General features: G+C 33.4%; 1 protein-coding gene across 5 annotated transcripts in view; it reads left to right on the top strand.

Annotated features, from left to right (window-relative positions):
* RASGRF2 (Ras protein specific guanine nucleotide releasing factor 2) overlaps positions 1-19,733 on the top strand; it is a 321,033-nt gene that overhangs the window by 110,602 nt on the left and 190,698 nt on the right. For 4 of the 5 annotated variants that reach the window (XM_074282188.1, XM_074282187.1, XM_074282186.1 and 1 more), the window contains exons 3-5: positions 5,023-5,170; positions 7,923-8,012; positions 17,325-17,578. In XM_074282188.1, the coding sequence (XP_074138289.1) occupies positions 5,023-5,170; positions 7,923-8,012; positions 17,325-17,578 (492 nt within the window). The remainder of the gene's footprint in view (positions 1-5,022; positions 5,171-7,922; positions 8,013-17,324; positions 17,579-19,733) is intronic. The other variant, XM_074282189.1, reaches the window with a different exon arrangement.

The following is a 19,733-nucleotide window of genomic DNA, read 5'->3' as shown; positions in this document are numbered from 1 at the left end:
TGTGCAGAAACTTTTTAATTTCGTGTAATCAAAATGTTCTATTTTGTGATCAATAATGGTCTCTAGTTCTCCCTTGGACACAAACTCCTTCCTCCTCCACAAGTCTGAGAGGTAAACCATCCCATGTTCCTCCAATTTATTTATGATTTCGTTCTTTATGCCTAAATCTTGGACCCATTTTGATCTAATCTTAGTATGTGGTGTTAAATGTGGGTCCATGCCTAGTTTCTGCCATACTAATTTCCAGTTTTCCCAGCAGTTTTTGTCAAATAATGAATTCTTATCCCAAAATTTGGGATCTTTGGGTTTGTCAAAGATTAGATTGCTATTTTTATTCACTATCTTGTCCTGTGAACCTAACCTATGCCACTGATCAACTAGTCTATTTCTTAGCCAATACCAAATGGTTTTGGTGACTGTTGCTTTATAATATAGCTTTAAATCAGGTACACTTAGACCACCTTCCTCTAACTTTTTTTTCATTAGTTCCCTTGCAATTCTTGACCTTTTATTCTTCCATATGAATTTTGTTGTTATTTTTTCTAGGTCATTAAAATAGTTTCTTGGGAGTCTGATTGGTATAGCACTAAATAAATAGATTAGTTTGGGGAGTATTGTCATCTTTATTATATTCACTCGGCCTATCCAAGAACATTGAATGTGAAAGACCTTTTTTAAAAAGTCTTTTATAATTTAAGGAATACAAATATAATAATCAATCTGTCCCCTATTTTGTTTCTTTAATTCAATTTATCACTTTCCTAGAAAAATATGTTCTCAATGTCTTTTACACAAATAAAATACTTTCTAGCTCTTTCCCACAATTAATTGTATCATATAACTTTGTTAAAACTTATATTAAAATTGGGAATATAGGACAGTTTTTAGTATACTGGGAATTTATAATGGGGGCTACATATTTGCAAAATTCAGTTTATTAATACCAATTCAGGAAGCTATATTATAATATTTCCCTGGGTCATCCAATTGTTTCTCTTTGTTATATATTTCTCTCATAGAATAAATTATAACTATGCAGCATTTTAATCTTTATATAAGCCTTTTTGGCTCATTTTTCCAGTTAATTCTTTGGAGATTACATATGCCATTTCCTCAGACTCTGTGAAGAAATTTAAGAGACTTCTACCAATTTAAATTTATGTTCAATTACAAAAAGAGACATTTCAAGAGGGAGGGAAAAATCAACTATTATGTTAAAATCATTTTCATCAGCTCTACAGCACAATGTTGTAAAATATATATTTGCTTCTAGAAACACTTGCTAAAATTTCATTATCCTGAAGGGATAAATTGAATATTTTAAATTGAATTTGCCATTATTGGCTTTCTTTACAATTTGATGGTATGTCATTTTGATTTTTTTTATATATATTATATTGTTTGAAGAGGCAAAGTTACTTACAGCACTCTCTTAAACTTAGAATTTGAGTTTTAAATAATGAAGTTCCGTCTATTAGCCATTAAAGAAGGAAAAATAAAATTTCTTTCCATGGGAAAACTTGATGGTTTTTCTGATTTTTTTTCCTTTTGCAAATCTTTTAGAACAATATCACTATTCTACCAAGAAAAGATGTTCTAGAATTTTTGTGGATTTGTAAGTGGAAAACTCAACAGGCAGAGAAGTCATATGGGTGATTAGTGAGAACAGGGATAGAGAAATAAGCCAATAAGCACCCAGCATGATCCTTCACAGTAATTTGTCATTTAATGAGATTATTGATTCACTTACTGTTGGATGCTATAAGAAACTGATAAGAGAGCTTGGGAGCCAGGGAATGAAGAAAGCAATAATGATAGTGTGGGAGGAAGAGATGTAAGTAATTACTCCTGTACATGATACCACTAAACATAGTTAGGACATAACATCTCTGTTTACCAGGACCAGAAAACTTTCTTAAAACTTTACATAAATATGAGTTATTACTGCTGTTTTATTGTTCCTGAAGATTCTGGATATTATAGACATACTGATCTAGTACCTTGTTTTCAGTGAAATTCAAGCATAAATTTGAATTTGTGTACCTTTTATTTTTCAAATCCCTTATTACATGCCTATTCTTTTCAGTTTTGGTAGTGCCTCAAGTTTCTATCTTTACTAGTTTCATAGTTCAATTAATAGATTTATCATGAAATTAGGTAGAATGAGAAACTGAAACAGTGCACTTTGAGGAAAAAAATAACTTTTTTGCTAAGCTAATATAATTTTCACCCTTCTATGAAAAAAAGAACATAGACCCATCCTTGGATTCAATGTCTCCTTTGGAATCTCAAACAGTTATGTAGATTCAATTTGTTATATCTGGTGCATTAATGGTTTTTGTTGGTTTGAGATGATTAAGACTTGCATAGACCATAGATTACCATTTGTATTTTTTTTTTGGCAGTCTGGGTTGGTCCTTCATTAAGTGATTTCTACAGTTTAATTTCATTATTCTTCCCTATAAAATGGAGATAATATAGATGACATCCATATTTTGCACTTATCCTGAAATGATGAACATACTTAGCAAAAGTCCTTTGATTTTAAAATTTGCTTGTTAAATAGAATGTTTAAGTTGGGGGAATATAAATCTAGGAAATATAGTCATCAGAAGAATAATTCTCTGCTCTGATTTGCCTAATTAATCTTACACTAAAATTCCACATTAAAAAAGAAAAGCAAGATTAAAAAAAAATCTGTCCTTGTAAAACAATAGCTACTCTTATTAAATGTAAAGTATTTATTTAAATAAGAGCTTTCTGGATTTCCATGCTTTATTTCTACTAGGCACCCAAGTGCCATCTTTGTTAGGTAATTGTGTTCTGTTAGTCTCTTTCCTCCATTTATCACCATGGTTTTCTCATTATGACTTTCTTGTTATGGCAACATAAGATATTATCACACAAAACCAAAGTTTGAAAAATATTTTCCATTGTAAATACTCCTATACAGATAGAACTTGTGATGTATCTGTTTAAATATTTTGGTACTGACTCAGAAATTGGAAGTAATTAAACTAAAATTGTTATTCAAGAATCAGTATATGATTCTTAAATTAAGCTCTGTGTATATTATCTTCAGCTTGCTCATTCTTATCATATTTAAATTTTTAAAGAGACTTTATAGGTCTTTTAGCTCAAACCCCAGGCAAATCTGAAGAAGTAGAGACCTACTTTCAGTTAAATGATAAAGTTACAATTGCTGAACCCTTGTGGGGAAAATGCTCATGAATGACTATTAATTTGACCACACTAAATAGGGAAAGTTGTTAAGAAGGCAAGATTCAAGAAGTCACAAAATTGTGTAATAAATAGCCTTTAGAAGACCAACTTATTTTTTTTTCCCTCAACTATCCAAGGCCCAGAAGGAATGCCCGCCAAAGTGAATTGGTGACTTACTTTGATTTAGAAAGAAAATAAATGATACTATATATGGAAGAAGTAGTAATTGTTTTGGAAATAAAATAATGAATATATATGGAAGAAGTATTCAAAGTAGTAATCAAAATCAAAGAGAAGGAAATATGTATAACTAATTATGAGAAAAATTTAAATTAGTCATTTCTTATTAAAAACAGAAGGTAATTCTTTGTATTTCTTTTGCTCATATTGTAAAGTTATAGTTTAGCTAGGAAACAAAGTTATTTTGTATTTCTCTTAGGCTGTTAACAGATTCTCCTATGTTATTAGTAGTTTATGGGAAAATGTATAACCTTCTTTATTGGAATATCAGTTGGGTTATCCATTCTTACTCATCGCTCCCCCTTCCATCTCCAGAATAACTCTCTCTAAGTTTAAGGGACACATCCACTTCGTATCATAATTCTTGAGCCTCTGCCAATGCATTAACTTTTATTCTCATCAGTCAGAAGACACAGTTAGTTAAAAACAAAGGTATTTAATGAAATAAAAAGCAAAATCACAATAGAACATTCTGTCCCTAAACTTTAGGCATATTGTTCCCATACATACTTCAGTGGGAAGAATAGTTATGCATAGAGAGACCATTCATGAAGAGCATATTGATATAGGAAACATGTAGTCAAGACACATTTGTAAAGGAGTAAGTAGCTTATGCTTCCATTAATTCAAGTCCACTGATGTTTTCTGGTGATAACATAATGTTGCTCTTACTAGACTTGTTCATCACTGGATACAATGTCTGCAAGTACCTGTTAGACATGTATCAGCTTTTCTTAGATTATGTCATGGTAACAGCATACTATGTTCCCTGTTAAGCTTCTGTACCCCTTTTTTTAGGGTCGCCACCATTTTTTCTCAGCTCCAGTTTCTGGAGTATAATATAATAATTAGAAGTTCTCCCTCACAAGGACAGGCTTAGAGCTCTTTGGCTATAGTTATTACACTACATAACAAGAATCAGTAAAAGGTAAAGTGTTTTCTTTTGGTCCTTGTTGTCTGGGCGCAGAGCATCTTGGTTTCAGATAACTATCTAAATTAGGGTCAAACATTCCTAAGATCCTCTCTGACAGTCTGAAAATGAACTTGAGCTAGATCAGAAGTTAAGCTAAGGAGGCAAGGTCATTGTTCTCTGACTTGATTTACATTTCAGTTTTTATGTAAAGAAGAAATATATTCAGATATACATATATCTATCATATCTATTAAACATTAATTATACTATATCTGTAAGCATTAAAACTTCTTTGTTTTTGTGCTATATTTTAGTCAGCATAAAGCTTGTCTCTGTTAAATTGTAATCTTTTGAGAGCAGGAACAGAATAATTTATTTTTACCAAGCAACCAATAAATATTAATGAACTCACACTTGCTGAATTATTGAAATATTAAATAATGATGATTCAATTTATATAATATTTTAAAAAGCAAGTATTATTGGATTGTGAATGCATGCCAAAAATGTTTACAATTGCAAAAGAGAACAAAGCAAATACATGAGATTTTTTGGTTTTTCTGTTACAGTGAAATGTTTGAAAATGCCATGTTTGGAACATTAGTTAAACAATATCTGAGTGATTAATAGTATAATTTTCTCTCAAGTTATTCAGATATTCTGATTGAGAGAGAAGTGTTAATGCAGAAGTACATCCATCTAGTTCAGATCGTAGAGACAGAAAAAATTGCAGCTAACCAACTCCGACATCAGCTTGAGGATCAAGACACTGAAATTGAAAGGCTTAAATCAGAGGTATTTCCCCACCTGTCAATCAATCCCTTCTTATTGTTTCACTGTTATGCAGTCAACTCATCATTATCAGCCTGAGGAGTTCTCACAAAACATGGTGAAATTTAGACTGTGGCTTTTCCCCTACTACACAGCATGCTAGTGGGTTATAGCTCTCCATATACCCCGAGTGCTAGCTAGTTTCAATGTCAGTATAAGCAAATTGACACCAGTAAAGTAAATGTGCTTCAGAATAACAGTATATTTAATACATTTTGAAGCCAAATAGAATTTATTGTCTGTCGGGGTTTTGTTTGGGGTCTTTTGACTTGTATGTTTTGCCTTTGCTTTTTTCCATCAGTGCAGATAATCAGGAGTTGACTGTAGTTATTTTGGATTATGATTTACTCTTCCAAGGGCACTGTACTTTTCTTTGTTTATGATTTCAGCCAAAATACAGACAGATGATCAGGAAAGACTCTAATTAGATTAAGAGTCAGATTAAAGGACTCTGTCTCTCATTGAATCTAATGAGCACAACTTTCTGTCCTTTATATGGGCTTATGAGAATTTATTAGCAATGTTAATGTAACTTCTACTGAATGATTAAACAAAGTGATTCTCCCCTTTGCCTGATAAGGCAGAAGGTTCTGCAGAGGGTCATTTGACATGTGACTTTATCATACTCTGTAGTCTTGGAAGAGGCTTACACTTTGGGGATGGAGAAGAGGTGGTTTTACATCTTGCTGATCTGGGGTGATTTGGGCACAACTCAAGCTCTGTTTTTGGTACATTTCTATGTTGCACTCATGATGACCTAGGAAGTCCACCCTTCTGGGGATTTAGGAAGTATGAGAGAAGAGAATGCTTCTGCTCTGACCATACTTGGTATATGATTGCTATCTACTTGGATATACACAAACAATCTAGGTTTTAAAATATGCATTCATAAGGCTAGCTGAATTGTTTCTGTTCAGCAATCCTAGAACCTTTTGACACTCATTTGTGAACCTCACTATTATGGTAGAGTATGCTTTTATTCTTCCCTCCCCCCCGCCCCAGATCTTCTGCTAAAATACTCCCTTGCAAATTTTGTGGAGGGATTTTACTTGCTGTTTTAAGTGTATCATCTCTGCTATGCAGGGCAATGATGTATGCTGATTCCAGCTGTGATGTGTGATAGCTTCTGTTGTGATAAGTTACACTTTGTGATCACCATGTCATTAGAGTTGATGCCATCTTGATGAAGCACCAAAATCCGATATAGTTTAAAAAATAAACAACAAACCTGCATTTAAAAAAGACTATATCTGGCACTATAATTTAAAGCAAAATTACTGTTTTCTTTCTTTGGTGCAGTAAGCTTGAATGTATACTTGTCTGACAGTGGGAGAGGATGATATTTACATTATGAGATAAAGTTGGTGCCAAACACTGTTACGTAATATTTGCATATCCTACTGTATTTGCAGGATACTGTACTGCAGTCTAGATTTTGATCTAACCCCCAAATTTTAAGTAGTCAGTGCTTTTTTGAATAGTTAGATAATTACTAGAATATATTACCAAGTGCCACTTTACCCCTTCATCACATAGTGGAAAAGCACCTACTTCAGTAATGATGGAAATTCTTGACAGCAGGAACCTGTGTCATATCTATTCATTCAGTAAACACCTGCTAGGAGTATGACACTGTCCTAGGTACTTGGAATGCAAAGCATGATAACCACAAAAAAAGTATTGGCTTTGGAAGCCGAGGACCTAGTTCTGCTACTATTTGTATAAACTTGATTGAACATGAGCTTCAGTTTCCTCATCTGTAAAATGAGGGAGTTGGACTTGATGGCTTTTGAGGTCTTTTCCAACTCTAATTCTATGATCCTTTGATAGCACCAATTTTACTTTGTTTCTCCAGCATCTAGCACAGTGCCTTGAATATATTGGATACATACTAAACATGTATTCAGTTGAATTTAATTAAAACATATATTAGGTCATTGGCCTATTAGGCAATTGCCTATTAAGTCATTAGGCCTATAAAGACTGCTGGTGTCTAAATTCATCTTTATGGGTAGATCCATATGGGTCCTAAATGCATCTGACATTGAGTTGCATATGAACATATTTTGTTTTAGAGCTTCACTAGGGGAGTCTAAATGGATGCTTTCATAGCATCCTATTTCTCTGATACACACAAAACAGAACTAAGTCATCTGCCATAGAATAAGGGCGGACTCCAGAGAAGAATTACAATTCTTTTGGCTGATTGGGAAATATTGCTAAGGTACTTGTGTGACTCTGCAGCCACATATAAGGATTAGCTTTCTCATTCCCAAATGGAGTAAGAAGGTTCCTATATGACTTATAAACTTTTAACTCTGAAAGGAGAGGTTTTGAAGAATTTGAGGGCATGCATAAAAGAGCTAACTATGATCTGAGGCCATAATCCAAGTGTCTTACATTAGAGATCCATAAAGAGCATCTTGGCCAGCATTTCATTCAAAAGAATGCTGATGCTTTGCTGAGCCTTTGAAAAAAGGCTTTGCCTGATGATCATTAATCAAATTTGTTCTTTTTTTTTGTGGCCCAATACATACACTCTTCCACTTTCCTTAATCCAGTCACATATTGTCCAGGGTGAAATCCATGCTTATGTCAGACTTTTAGATGAAATCTTATTCCTAGCATGTCTGAATAGTCTGTCCTTCAGGAGATAATCCATGGTTAATGGGACAGAAGTAAATATTCTAAAATGTTGATTTTGTTTAATTCTTAGATTATTGCTCTTAATAAAACCAAGGAACGAATGCGACCCTATCAGGGCAACCAGGAAGATGAAGACCCGGACATCAAAAAGATTAAAAAGGTAGGTGCTTGGAGGTTTGAAGTCCGAAAAAAGGCTCTATCAGTGAATCAATGTGACTTGGAAACATACTCCTTCTCACTCCAAGATCATGGAGAAAGACTAGAGAGCTGGAAATGACATAGTGGATTTAGAAAATTTGTGTCATACAGCTAGTACATTGTAAAGCTGGAATTCTCACTCAGGCCTAATTGCACCAAGGTTATCTGTATTGCACCATAGCTGCCTCTTACTTTTCTTCAGGGTATAACCAGTATGTTCCCACAAGTAAATGCCAACTTTACCCTTTGGATAACTTAAGATAGGACTTCCTCTGTGGAGACACTCCAACTTGGTAATTAGAATCTGCCAGCTTCCAGTAATTCTCTCTCTTGAGATACTCAGGAAGTGATGCCAAAACCTGTAATGAAAGAGTAACCCTGTTGGGGTAGCTTAAATAATATTAGTTTCTGAAGTCATAGAATATTAGATCTGGAAAAGATCTTTATAATCATTTAGCCGTCCCCATCTCATTTTACACATGAGGAAACTGAGCCCCAAAGAATTACTTAAATTCACACTATTAGTGAGTGGTAGAATTAGGACAAGAACAGAGATGTCCTAGTTCCAAGTCCAAGACACTTTTCTATTACATAATATTGTTTTCCTTAATATGATGACTTTATTTATTTATCCCCCTGATTTTAATGCTTTGTGAAGTTATATTTTAAAAAAGCTTTTGCTTATTATGCATATTCTTTGGGAATACTTAGTACATTTTTTCCTCGAGTATTAACATATTGAGTTTAGGAATGCTAAACTAATGTGAGTAGAGCTCTTATGTGGATTTTATTGTAGATATCCAAAGAGACAATCTCCAGATCTTTCTAGACTTCTATTGCACAACTGTCTAGAAAATTAGTGATGAACCAAATACTACCGTTCACACAATACCTTGTGTTTTGTAATTATGTTTCCCTAGATTTTGTGTTCCTGATTTTGACTATCCTATTTAATATGAGAACTTTATAGCCAGACATGGTAGCATACTGGGAAGACTGTGGCTGGGGGATCATTTGAGCTAAGGAGTTCTGAGTCACAGTAGACTAAAGTGTCCACACTGTCTGGCATCAGTAAGGTGAGGCTCTGGGAGCAGTGGGTCACCAGGCTGCCTTGGGAGGAGGGGAACAAGTCATGAAGGGAGCAATTCAAAGCTCCCATGCCTATCACTAATGAGATCAGGCCAGTATAATTCAGTTTGGTTGAAATAGGGAGATATATTTTTTCATCCTCCCATTCCCAAAAGGTGAGTGGATAGGGACTTCTTTTGCTTCTTTACTGATTCCTTTTTCCCCAAATGTCTCTAATCTTAGACCACTGGACAAATCCTTCTAGTTACCATTCAACATTTAAGTCAATCAGGAGAAAGATATTCTGAAATCCATTTGTTCAGCAACCTCTGGATTGCTCTAAAGAAAGATTATTAATAACTGATCAAGACCATTGATTAAACATTGTTCCCCTCTTGCACTGTTCAACCTTCTAAATGAAGACTTTTCTGATTCCCACAGTTGTTGGTGCCTTCCCTTCTAAAGCTACCTTGAATTAATTATATTTGTATTTATGTGTTTATAAATGTGCATGTATATAAACATATACTTATATATTCTGTATATACTTATATTTTTTGTGTGTATATATATACATATACACATATGTATATATATACATATACACATATGTATATATATATGTATATATATATATGCATATGCATTGTTTCTCCAATTAAAATGCTTGCCCCTTTTTGGTCTTTGTGTCTCCAGCACTTATGCTATGTCTTGCTAATAGTTGGCACTCAATTCTTTAATATTAATTAATTATTAGGCTGCTGATGTATTTTATAGACAGCTTAACTTCTGAATATGCTTAATTCTAAAAATTTTCATGTAAGTTATTTTTCAAAATTCTAAATGCCTTTTCCCATAGGAACAGTATTATAAAAGATCCTTTCTCAAGCTAGCCCTTAAAATCCCATATAACTAAAGCCATATCTGAAATATAATAATAAATGGTGGTTACCATAAAGAATGAAATGTATTATATTTTAACAAACAGGAAAATATTTTTTATTGTTTCAAGTTCTTTTGAAGTTAGCTATCTAGATTCTTCAATAGCAAGATCAAAATTTGTATGAAAATCAAGAATAATAATGAAAAGGAGTGTGTATAATTGAACCAACTTAACTGAAAATAAATAAATAATTGAAAATTTTAAAAATGAGAAACAGATAACAGAAAAAACATTGACACAGAGTATAATAATTTTATTTAGACTTTTAAGCAACACAAATTAATTGCCATAACCAATGGCAATGGAGATGAAAAGATCATGGAAAGTGCCTTACTCAGCAAACATCTACGCTTTTAAAAATTTTTTCAATATTTTTATTAATTATAGTTTTTATTTACCAGATATATGCATAGGTAATTTTACAACATTGACAATTGCCAAACCTTTTGTTCCAATTTTTCCCCTCCTTCCCCTCACCCCCTCCCCAAATGGCAAAACAGCTATGCTTTTTGCCAAATAGAAAGTGATGGTTGCTAAAGGCAACATTAGATTAGATTATAAACTTGCCTGAAGAATTTTATGAAGAAAGATGGTTGAGTATATACAATATTATTCCCTAAAGCAGAAAAATCTAGAGTGGGTAAAACCAATTTTTAAAAAAATTGATGAGATATCCAATTAAGTGAAGTCATCCTAAGGGCATTTAGAAATGAAAATGGAAATAAAATTAAAAAGAGAAGAAAAATAAGACAGATTTGCAAAAATTATTTTTAGCAATTGTTTTCTCCATTCAAGACAGTGAAACCAACATAATATCAGTCTTAGAAGTGCTTATAGAAGAGGAATAAATGATACAAAAGAGAATGAAGAAAGGAAAAGTTGCTACCTTAGGCCAAGCATATAGAAAAGAGATCCATGCTGGAGGCAGTCCAGTTATGAGGGCATTGAAGAAGTAATATACAATACCTTAAAGAGATGAAGATAGGGGCAGCTAGAAGGCATTGTAGAGAGAATACCGCCCTGACGTCAGAGGACCTGAGTTCAAATTTGACTTCAGACACTTAATTCTTCCTAGCTGTGTGCCCTTGGGCAAGTCACCTAATCTGAAATGCCTCAGCAAATAAAAAGCAAAAAAAGAGGTGAAAATAGCTAAATATGTGTGTATATGAGTATGTGTGCCTGTGTGAACCTCAGACATTTTGAATTCTGAAAATGGTGACTGAAATACCTCAATAATTACCAAGCTATATCTCTACTCTTTATAAAAAATTTCTATACATAAATTGACAGCATCCTCAATGAGAGTGTATTAGTAGGGAATCAGCATATTTTTAAAGTAGCATTTGAATTTAATAAGTAGAATATAAGATTCCATTCTGTTTATTTTTTATGATTATGAGAAAGCACTTGATTTGGTAGAATGAAACATTGTGTTATAGATTCTTTTCCAACAAGGCATCTACAAAGCATACATGAAGATCATTCAAACATATAATGATGGAAATAACCCTATTCAACAACCTTTTGATTATAAACTTCAAGTGAGGCATAAAATAGGGAAGATATGTGTTTACCAGTATAATGGAGAAGATCCAGGACAGAGTATAGGTAGAAGCAGCTTTTTCTTTGTACGGTGAAATCTTCCTGATGTTCTTGTTTATTGATGACATCATGCGGATTGCATGAAGGCTCAGTTTGGTTCATTATGGACCCCTAGATTTAGAACTAGAAGGAAAAGATTATTTATATATGAAAATTTTTTGAGGACCAAAGGGCATAAATATTTTCCAAGGTCACACAAATGATCTTGACAAAGGCAAGATTTGATCTCAGGTCTTCAGATTCCAAAGCTAATCATATTTCCATTCACCTATAATGTAGATGAGTGGTCTGAATTTCTTTTGAGAAGTTGCAAAGCTTCTTTCTGGTGTTAAAATTCTAAAAAATAAAAATTAGGAATGCCACCCCCAGATGTGCTTCTGAGATACTGTCTTTGGCTAGAAGAAATCAGCATACCTGGTGAATGTAGAGGCAGTGGGGCAGGAATGCTGCTGGCTGTAGGCCCTTGCAGGAAGAGAGAGTTCTCAGGTTTGGGAGGAGAGCTGAAGTGAGGCCAGAGGCACCATTCTCCCACCCCATGATCAAAGGTGTTTACTTTAATGCCTCTTATTTTAAAAAATGAACCAGCAAAGAAAAACTCCACTATGGAAACTTATATTGGGAATAGGGAAGATTGGGGGTTCATCTTTATAGGAGGACATTGCATAGGCTCCCTGCACAGAGATAATTTATAGAAGAACTAAAAAAAATTTAAAATCAAATGAAAGACATTGAGGAATAACTTTAAAAAATAAAAACTATCCAAGAAAAACAAGAAGCATATGAAAAAAGTTGACCAATTAGAAAAAGATACAGGATCTTAAAGACAAAAATAATTCCTTGAAAATTAGAATTGGGCAAGGGGAAGCCAACAAAAGTATAAAAGACCAAGAAATAACAAAGTAGAATATAAAGAATGAAAAATATAACAGAATATGAAACATCTTATAAGAAAAACAATAATCTAGAAAATAGATAAAGCAGGGAAATATTAAAATAATTGGGCTACCTGAAAGCTTGTGAATAACAACAAAAAAGAACCTTGACACAATAATGCAAGAAATACTCTAAGAAAATTGTCCTGGAAAAAATATGAGGGGAAAGTAGAAATAGAAAAAATCCACTGTTTACCAACTCAAAGAGATCCTTTATGGAAAACACTTGGGAATATTATTGTCAAATTTTGAAACCCCCAGCTCAAAGAGAAAATTCTGCAAGAAAAAAGAAAAAACAATTCAAATATGCTGAAACTACAATTAGAATTGGACAGGATTTATCAGCATTCACAATAAAAGAACTCGGATCCTGGAATTGTATATACTGACAATTAAAAGAACTAGGCCTGTGGCCAAAAAATAGCACATCTAGCAAGATTATCCTTAATATTGAATTTTAAAAATGGACATTCAATGAACTTACAGATTTTCAGGACTTTCAGGCAAACGTCAACTGAATAGAAAATTTGGCATATTATAGTCAATATCAAAAAATTTCAAGGAACTTAACATGGACAAATTGTCTGTGTTTTTATATGGAAATGTGTACCACATGTTTAAAATTGACATCAGCAAAAGAAAATTCAAAAAAAAAGATTGTGGCAGTTGAGTAGACTATAAAAAAAGTAAAACATCCTAGAAAAATGTAAAAATAGTAATTACGTTATACAAATGAGATGCAGAGGAAGAATAGACATAGGCATTAGAGGGAAGAAGGACTTGAAGTTCTGAAAAACTATTCATATTGGGAATGGGTTAAATAGGCTACTACCGTCAATGGTATAGCACCCTCAAAAATTTATAAAGAAATAAGAGGGAAGGGATGAGCAGAGGGGGAAACAAAGAGTGAGGGAAGAATATAAGGAAGAAATCCATGAGTTGGGGGAGGTTAAGTAATAACAAAGACAAGTTAAAGAGTATATTTATAGCAGAAGAATTAGCACGGTTAGGAAAGAAGATCTAACTCAAACTTAAAGATTCATTCTACAATTCAAACTATATTCTATGTCAGCCATACTGAGGTTTTGTTTTCATTTCCTGTTTTTCTTTTCTATTCTGTATTTTCTTTTACTATTTTTTTAATAAAATAGTAATAATAAATAATAAAATAAAATTTAAAAATAAATAAGTCCTTAAAAGAAATGTTAATAAAAACAAAAAATAAAAACAAAAACAAAAAGCTAAGAAGACACATCCATTATTCATTAGGTGGATACTGTGCAGAGAATTTATAGAAAAAAATAGTTTAAGGGTCATAAGATGGACAAGTATGAATAGACCATAATCTGCATCACAGGGGAACTCCAGAATCATTACAAATTATAAATTAGAGTATTTGAGAGACAGCCTCATGACTATGTGCACTAACATTTCTGTGGGAAAATATATCTTGAATTGTACTTTGGAATATTTTTTTCTTTTTTCTTTTTTTCACCCACTTTATCCTTTTCCAGATCCAATAAAATTGTAGACTCCCCCTCCTTCACTTTCCTTACAGCCACAGACATATACTACACAAGGATTTTAGCATGGAAATAGGAACAGGTGCTTCAGAGGATGAGAGGATAAAGAAGTGTCTACTACTCTTTTCTTTATAAAACCAACAGGGATGTTTTTCATTTCCTGGTTGTATGTCACTGATGAATTGAAGTATATTTCGAATCATAGAATTTGAGAGTTAGAAGGGACCTTAGTGACCATCTGGTCTAAGTCATACTTGAAAGGGATCTTCACCAGACCAAAAATGAGAAAACACTACCATTTTATATTAAAATTACATTTTTGTAATTTGATTCATGCTGTTTTGGTTGCTATTCTAATAATTTCTTTAAAAAAATAGGAGCATCTAGGTAGTGCAGTGGATAGAGCACCATCCCTGAAGTCAGGAGGATCTGAGTTCAAATGTGATATCAGAAACTTAACACTTCCTAGCTGTGTGACCCTAAGCAAGTCACTTAACCCCAATTGCCTCAGCAAAAAAATAAAAAATAAAATTAAAAAATATAAAAAAGAAAATTGAGTTATTTATCAGAGATGTTAATAAACAGTATGTTCCAAAGGCAAGAACTAGCCCATATGAAAACAGACTAGCAAATTTACATTTTATCAATGAGCACTTCCTCAAGCAAATAAAAACATTTGATTCCAGGAATGAAAAAACATAATAATATTGAGTTGAAAAATAACTAAGTAGAGCAATTAATACAGAGTTGGACTTGAAAGTCACTCCTGAGTCCAAATCTCTGTGACTCTGTGGAAGTCACTTAAGATTCTTCAGCCTTAATTGCCTGATATCTAAAACAAAAATAATAATAATAACTATCTCTCAGGGTTATTGTGAGGATGAAATGAGATAATATAAGTCAAGTGCTTTGGAACCTTAAAACAGGTAAATGCTAACTATCATGACTTAAATCTTAGGTTTTTGTCTTTTAATTTTTGGAAAATGCATTATTAACTCATTAAAAGTGAGACTTTCTCATAATTAGATTAACTTTCTTTCTATTCAGTTTGAATCCAACTTCTCTCTGCATTTGAGTTGTTTCAACCGACCATTGTGAAGATGAGTTGTAGATGACTTAGTCTGCTTTTAAAATGTACATACAAGCTAATGTAAATTAAATTAAACTGAAAATTTGAAATGGATAGTTACAGGAATTACTGATAGATTTGTTCAGACATCAGGCAAAATTTCCAATATGATATATATATATATATATTTTTTTTTTTAATTGCATTTTTGAGGTGTAATGATTTTATTACATATGTGAAAATTGATAGTGAGATACTAAAACCTTCAGGCAAGTAAAAGTATTCCAACATAGTAAAAGAGGGAGTTTAAATAAAGAGAGAACATAATCCATGTGGACAAACTAATGAGAAAAAATGAAAAATGTGAGAATGTGTTGAATCAACAGTGTTGCTTAAAAAAAAAAAAAAGATTTGATAGTGGTAAAATGTTTTCATTTAAATCTGTGTTTTCAGCTTAACAAAACTGTTACTTAGATACACCATAAATCTGATTACAAAATTTGTTAGAATTAGAAGTGGAACTTGAGAAATCATCTTGTATAACTCAAATGGGGAAACCATCAACAAGAGATGTAATATATGTTACCCAGGGAGTCCTAGTGACAGGTGAACCCAGGTCTAATTAGAATCCAGAATTCTTTGCCATATATGACATTGCCTACTGAATTGAGATTAGTTTTAAAATAGTCATATAGTAATTTTTTCAAAAGTGACTTGCTATGTTAATGATTTTAGGTGAGGTGAATTTCTTCTCATTGATGAGTGAAGATTATATTAAAGACTCACATATGACTAAGCAGGTGGTGTAGTCTCCTATTTAATAGCTTAACAGTAAAGCCTTTTATACTTTATTCTTGAAATTTTAATAGATGGAAAATAAGAATGACTAAGGATTTTACAATGAAAGTGGGCATCAAAACAGCAATAATATTAACTGACATTTATATAGTACTTTGACTTTACAAAATCTTTTATTTATATGATATTGCCCTTCTAAAAGTTATGTGAATTAAAGATTATAGGAATTATTATCCCTGTTTAACAAATGAGAAAACAGGCTTATGAAGATTAGGAGACATACAGCTAATGTCTAGGGAAGAATCCAAATCCACTTCTCTATTATTTCAAGTCTAGTTCTCCACCTATTGCATCACCCTGTCTCTAAGAACATTGTCATCATCTGATGATAATTTTGGGGGCCACACAGCTTTTCACACTAAAATCCAGGACAAAAAAAATTCAAGTTTTTGACTAGTGTTTTATCCCTAAATCATAGTGTAATAATGTGTTGTATTGTATTTAAGACAAATTTATCTATTAAATCACAGTGTAAGTAGTCAGTTTTTATGATACATTCTTTTGTCATCACCTAGCATGTATATGGCTTTAAAGGGTTTTTGTTGATTTCTCTTTCTATGTCTCTCACTATCAGTTTTTCTGTTTCTCTCCTCCCTTCCCCCTTCTCTTTCTCATCTCTCTATCTCTTTTTTCTCTGTCTTTGTTTCTTTCTCAGTTTGTCTCTGTTTCTCTGTGTGTTTGTCTTTGTCTCTTTCTCTATTATTTGTCTTTCTGTGTGTGTGTCTTTCTGTGTCTCTCTGCCTCAGTATGTTTGCTTATCTCTTTCTGTCTCTGTTTCTTTGTATCTGTATTTTTCTCTGTGACTCTGCTTCTGTGTCTGTGTCTGTATGTGTCTCTATCTCTTGGATTGTAATTTCATCAGTATGTGAAACTCTTAATATGGAAATTCCTGTCATCAGTGCACATTAGCAACTCATTTAACTTATAATATTTGTAAGATTATCTCTGGCACTGAGGAGTTAAGTGACTTGCCTCTAGGCACTTAAGTAGTACACATAAGAAGCAGGACTTGAACCCATGTGGGTACAATATATAAAAATGTATTAATCTCCAGTGACTTATTCCTACTGTTACAAAATTCAGAAATAAACAGTCACTAGTCTTCTAAACAAACCAACCACAGGAGATCTCAGGATTTCATGGGGAATGAGGGTGTCTAACCAATATAATTTCCATACTTTAAAATATTTACATTTGCATGCAGCACAAATTATTGCCTTGCTTAACCAGTCAGAATACTGTTAACTCATTTAGATTTCTCTTTGGCTTTTCCCTTTAGGTTCAAAGCTTTATGCGAGGATGGTTATGTAGAAGAAAATGGAAAACTATTGTTCAGGATTATATTTGTTCTCCCCATGCTGAAAGTATGAGAAAGAGAAACCAGATTGTTTTCAACATGGTTGAGGCTGAGTCAGAATATGTACATCAGTTGTATGTTCTCGTTAACTGTTTCCTTCGCCCTTTAAGAATGGCTGCCAGCTCAAAGAAACCTCCAATTACACATGATGATGTCAGCAGTATTTTCCTCAATAGGTAAGGTTTGGGATTATTTGGTTTACTTGATTATGTGAATGCTAAAGACAACAAAACCTCAAACCTAATAGCCTATTTTAAGGCTCTGTTTTTCCCTCAGAAGTCTAGATTCTTAAGTTCCCATGACCTATTATTTTCTTATCATTGCCAATTCATTTTTCTTCTTTATCACTTTTTTATGTGACTTCTGAGTACATCTTTATAATTTGATATTCATTTTGGTGCTTTTATTCTTGGAAGGGATTGATCACCTCCAAATTAAGACTGGAATATTTTTTTTAAAAAATTATATACAAAAGAATATAACACACGTGGAGCCCATGCTCATTGGAATATCTGATACTCCCTAGGATTTCCTCAGATTTCATGGAAGAACCTCTATTTGAGTTTATGCAATAAAGACAAAGCTAGCAGCCACAACAATCACTCAGCACCTATTGGTTTGAAAGTACTGTGTTGGGCATTAGAGGAAAAATTTAAGCAAGACCTGGCATCTACTTTTATAGTGTTGATAGTTAACAAGACTAATCCTTATTTGCCTTTTTTCCCCTGGGACTTTTTAAAAGTAGCATTTCAATTCAATGCCATGGAGGCTCATACTTTTCACATTTGTTTTACTTTGCTTTTTCCCCTGCTTTGAGATGCAAATTCTTCTCACCAGAAATGCACCAAAGAGAGGCAAAATACACTTGCCGCAGTGTTAGTTGGAGGAGTAGCTTTAAGATGGGAAAAAGAAGGATGCCAAAAATCCAGGCTCTTCATGTTAGAGGAGCTGCAATTTGGAGAACATTGGTTGAAATAATGGAGCAGAGATATTGTCCAAGATACCCCACTGCTGATGCCATCAAAAGCCATACTCCTGTAGCTTTTTGTTGTCTCCAGAGATTTGTATAAATTGAATTGCCTTATTTCAAGTTTGAAAGGCCAAGCTTAGTACGTTGTTTAAATCAGTCTAGACAAGGTAACACCTACATCTGAAAATTACAGCTGAAGGCAATTTGTGAGTTAGGTCATGCTTCAATATATAGAATCTGATCTCTCAGTAGAGTTTTGAAGAGATATTTTCAAACTAAGAGTTTGTGTGTGCTTCTTGTTGCTTTTTAAAATGAGTTTTTTTAACTTGTCTTTGAAATTGAAGTCTTAGATAGGTTAATTATTTAGAACTTCCATACTATATTATCTTACTTTTAAAATTATTTTCACCCTGATGTTTAAGTAATACATTGTGAAAGTAAATGTAGGCAGTATCTTGCTATATAACAAATGCTGTTACAAACTGAATCTCCATATAACAAAAGGATTTATCAAACTAGCTTTTTCTACCACATTAGTAGTGATGAGATTTAGATAAGGAGTACCTAAATAAAATTAGGTTTAATTGAGGTCTAGTGGCAGGTTCGGGGTACAGGGAGTCAAGTGGAGCGCCTCTGCAATCCCTTTGGATTCAGTGCAAGGATACAGAGTTAAATGAGGTCTAGTAGCAGCACAAGAGTCCTCTTTAAAGGAATTTACAGACCCGAAAACCTAGATTGATAAAAGAGGTTTATTATGGGGTTTGGAAGTAAGGTTAAAAGGTAAGAAAGACACCAGAGCCAGGGCTGGCACCGGTGGGCAGAAATCCTTGACATGGCTGGCATAAAGATGCCATGTTTGGGACCTCTGCAAAGAGTGGACTTCAGTTTGGCCCTTTTTATAATTGGACAATCTGAAGGGGCTTGTGGGTGAAATCCCAGATTGGCTTCCTGCTTGAGTTTCAGCCAGGGTTAGAATCTGAATAGAATTCAATGGGTTTTTAGATTAGGAGGAAACTGTTTGTGCTTGGGGTGGGGTCCCTTCCCTGAGGCAGAGTCCAAGGAGATTTTAAGAGTTTTGGGGTTTCCTCATCATTCCCCTCCTCAAGCAGTTAAAACTTAAATTCATTTAAGAAAAGAAAGACTTGGGGCAGTGTCCCTTATTGAGGCAGGGTTGAAGATTTTCTCCAAGGATCTTCAGAGTAGCAGGGTCCCCTCTTCAGTAGTAGTACCAATAATCATATTATTTCCCTAAAACTTAAGTCTAGACAGTTAATAAAGCAGTAAATCAAGACCTGATTCATAGCATTGGCTAATTTCTGAGGTGTAAATGCTCATTCATACTAGAAGTTTGGCTTTCAAGA

This window comes from Sminthopsis crassicaudata, chromosome 1, assembly GCF_048593235.1.
Source record: "Sminthopsis crassicaudata isolate SCR6 chromosome 1, ASM4859323v1, whole genome shotgun sequence".
Lineage (NCBI taxonomy): Eukaryota > Metazoa > Chordata > Mammalia > Dasyuromorphia > Dasyuridae > Sminthopsis > Sminthopsis crassicaudata.
Note: the sequence above shows the minus strand (reverse complement) of the source record. Positions and strands in the feature narration are given on the sequence as shown.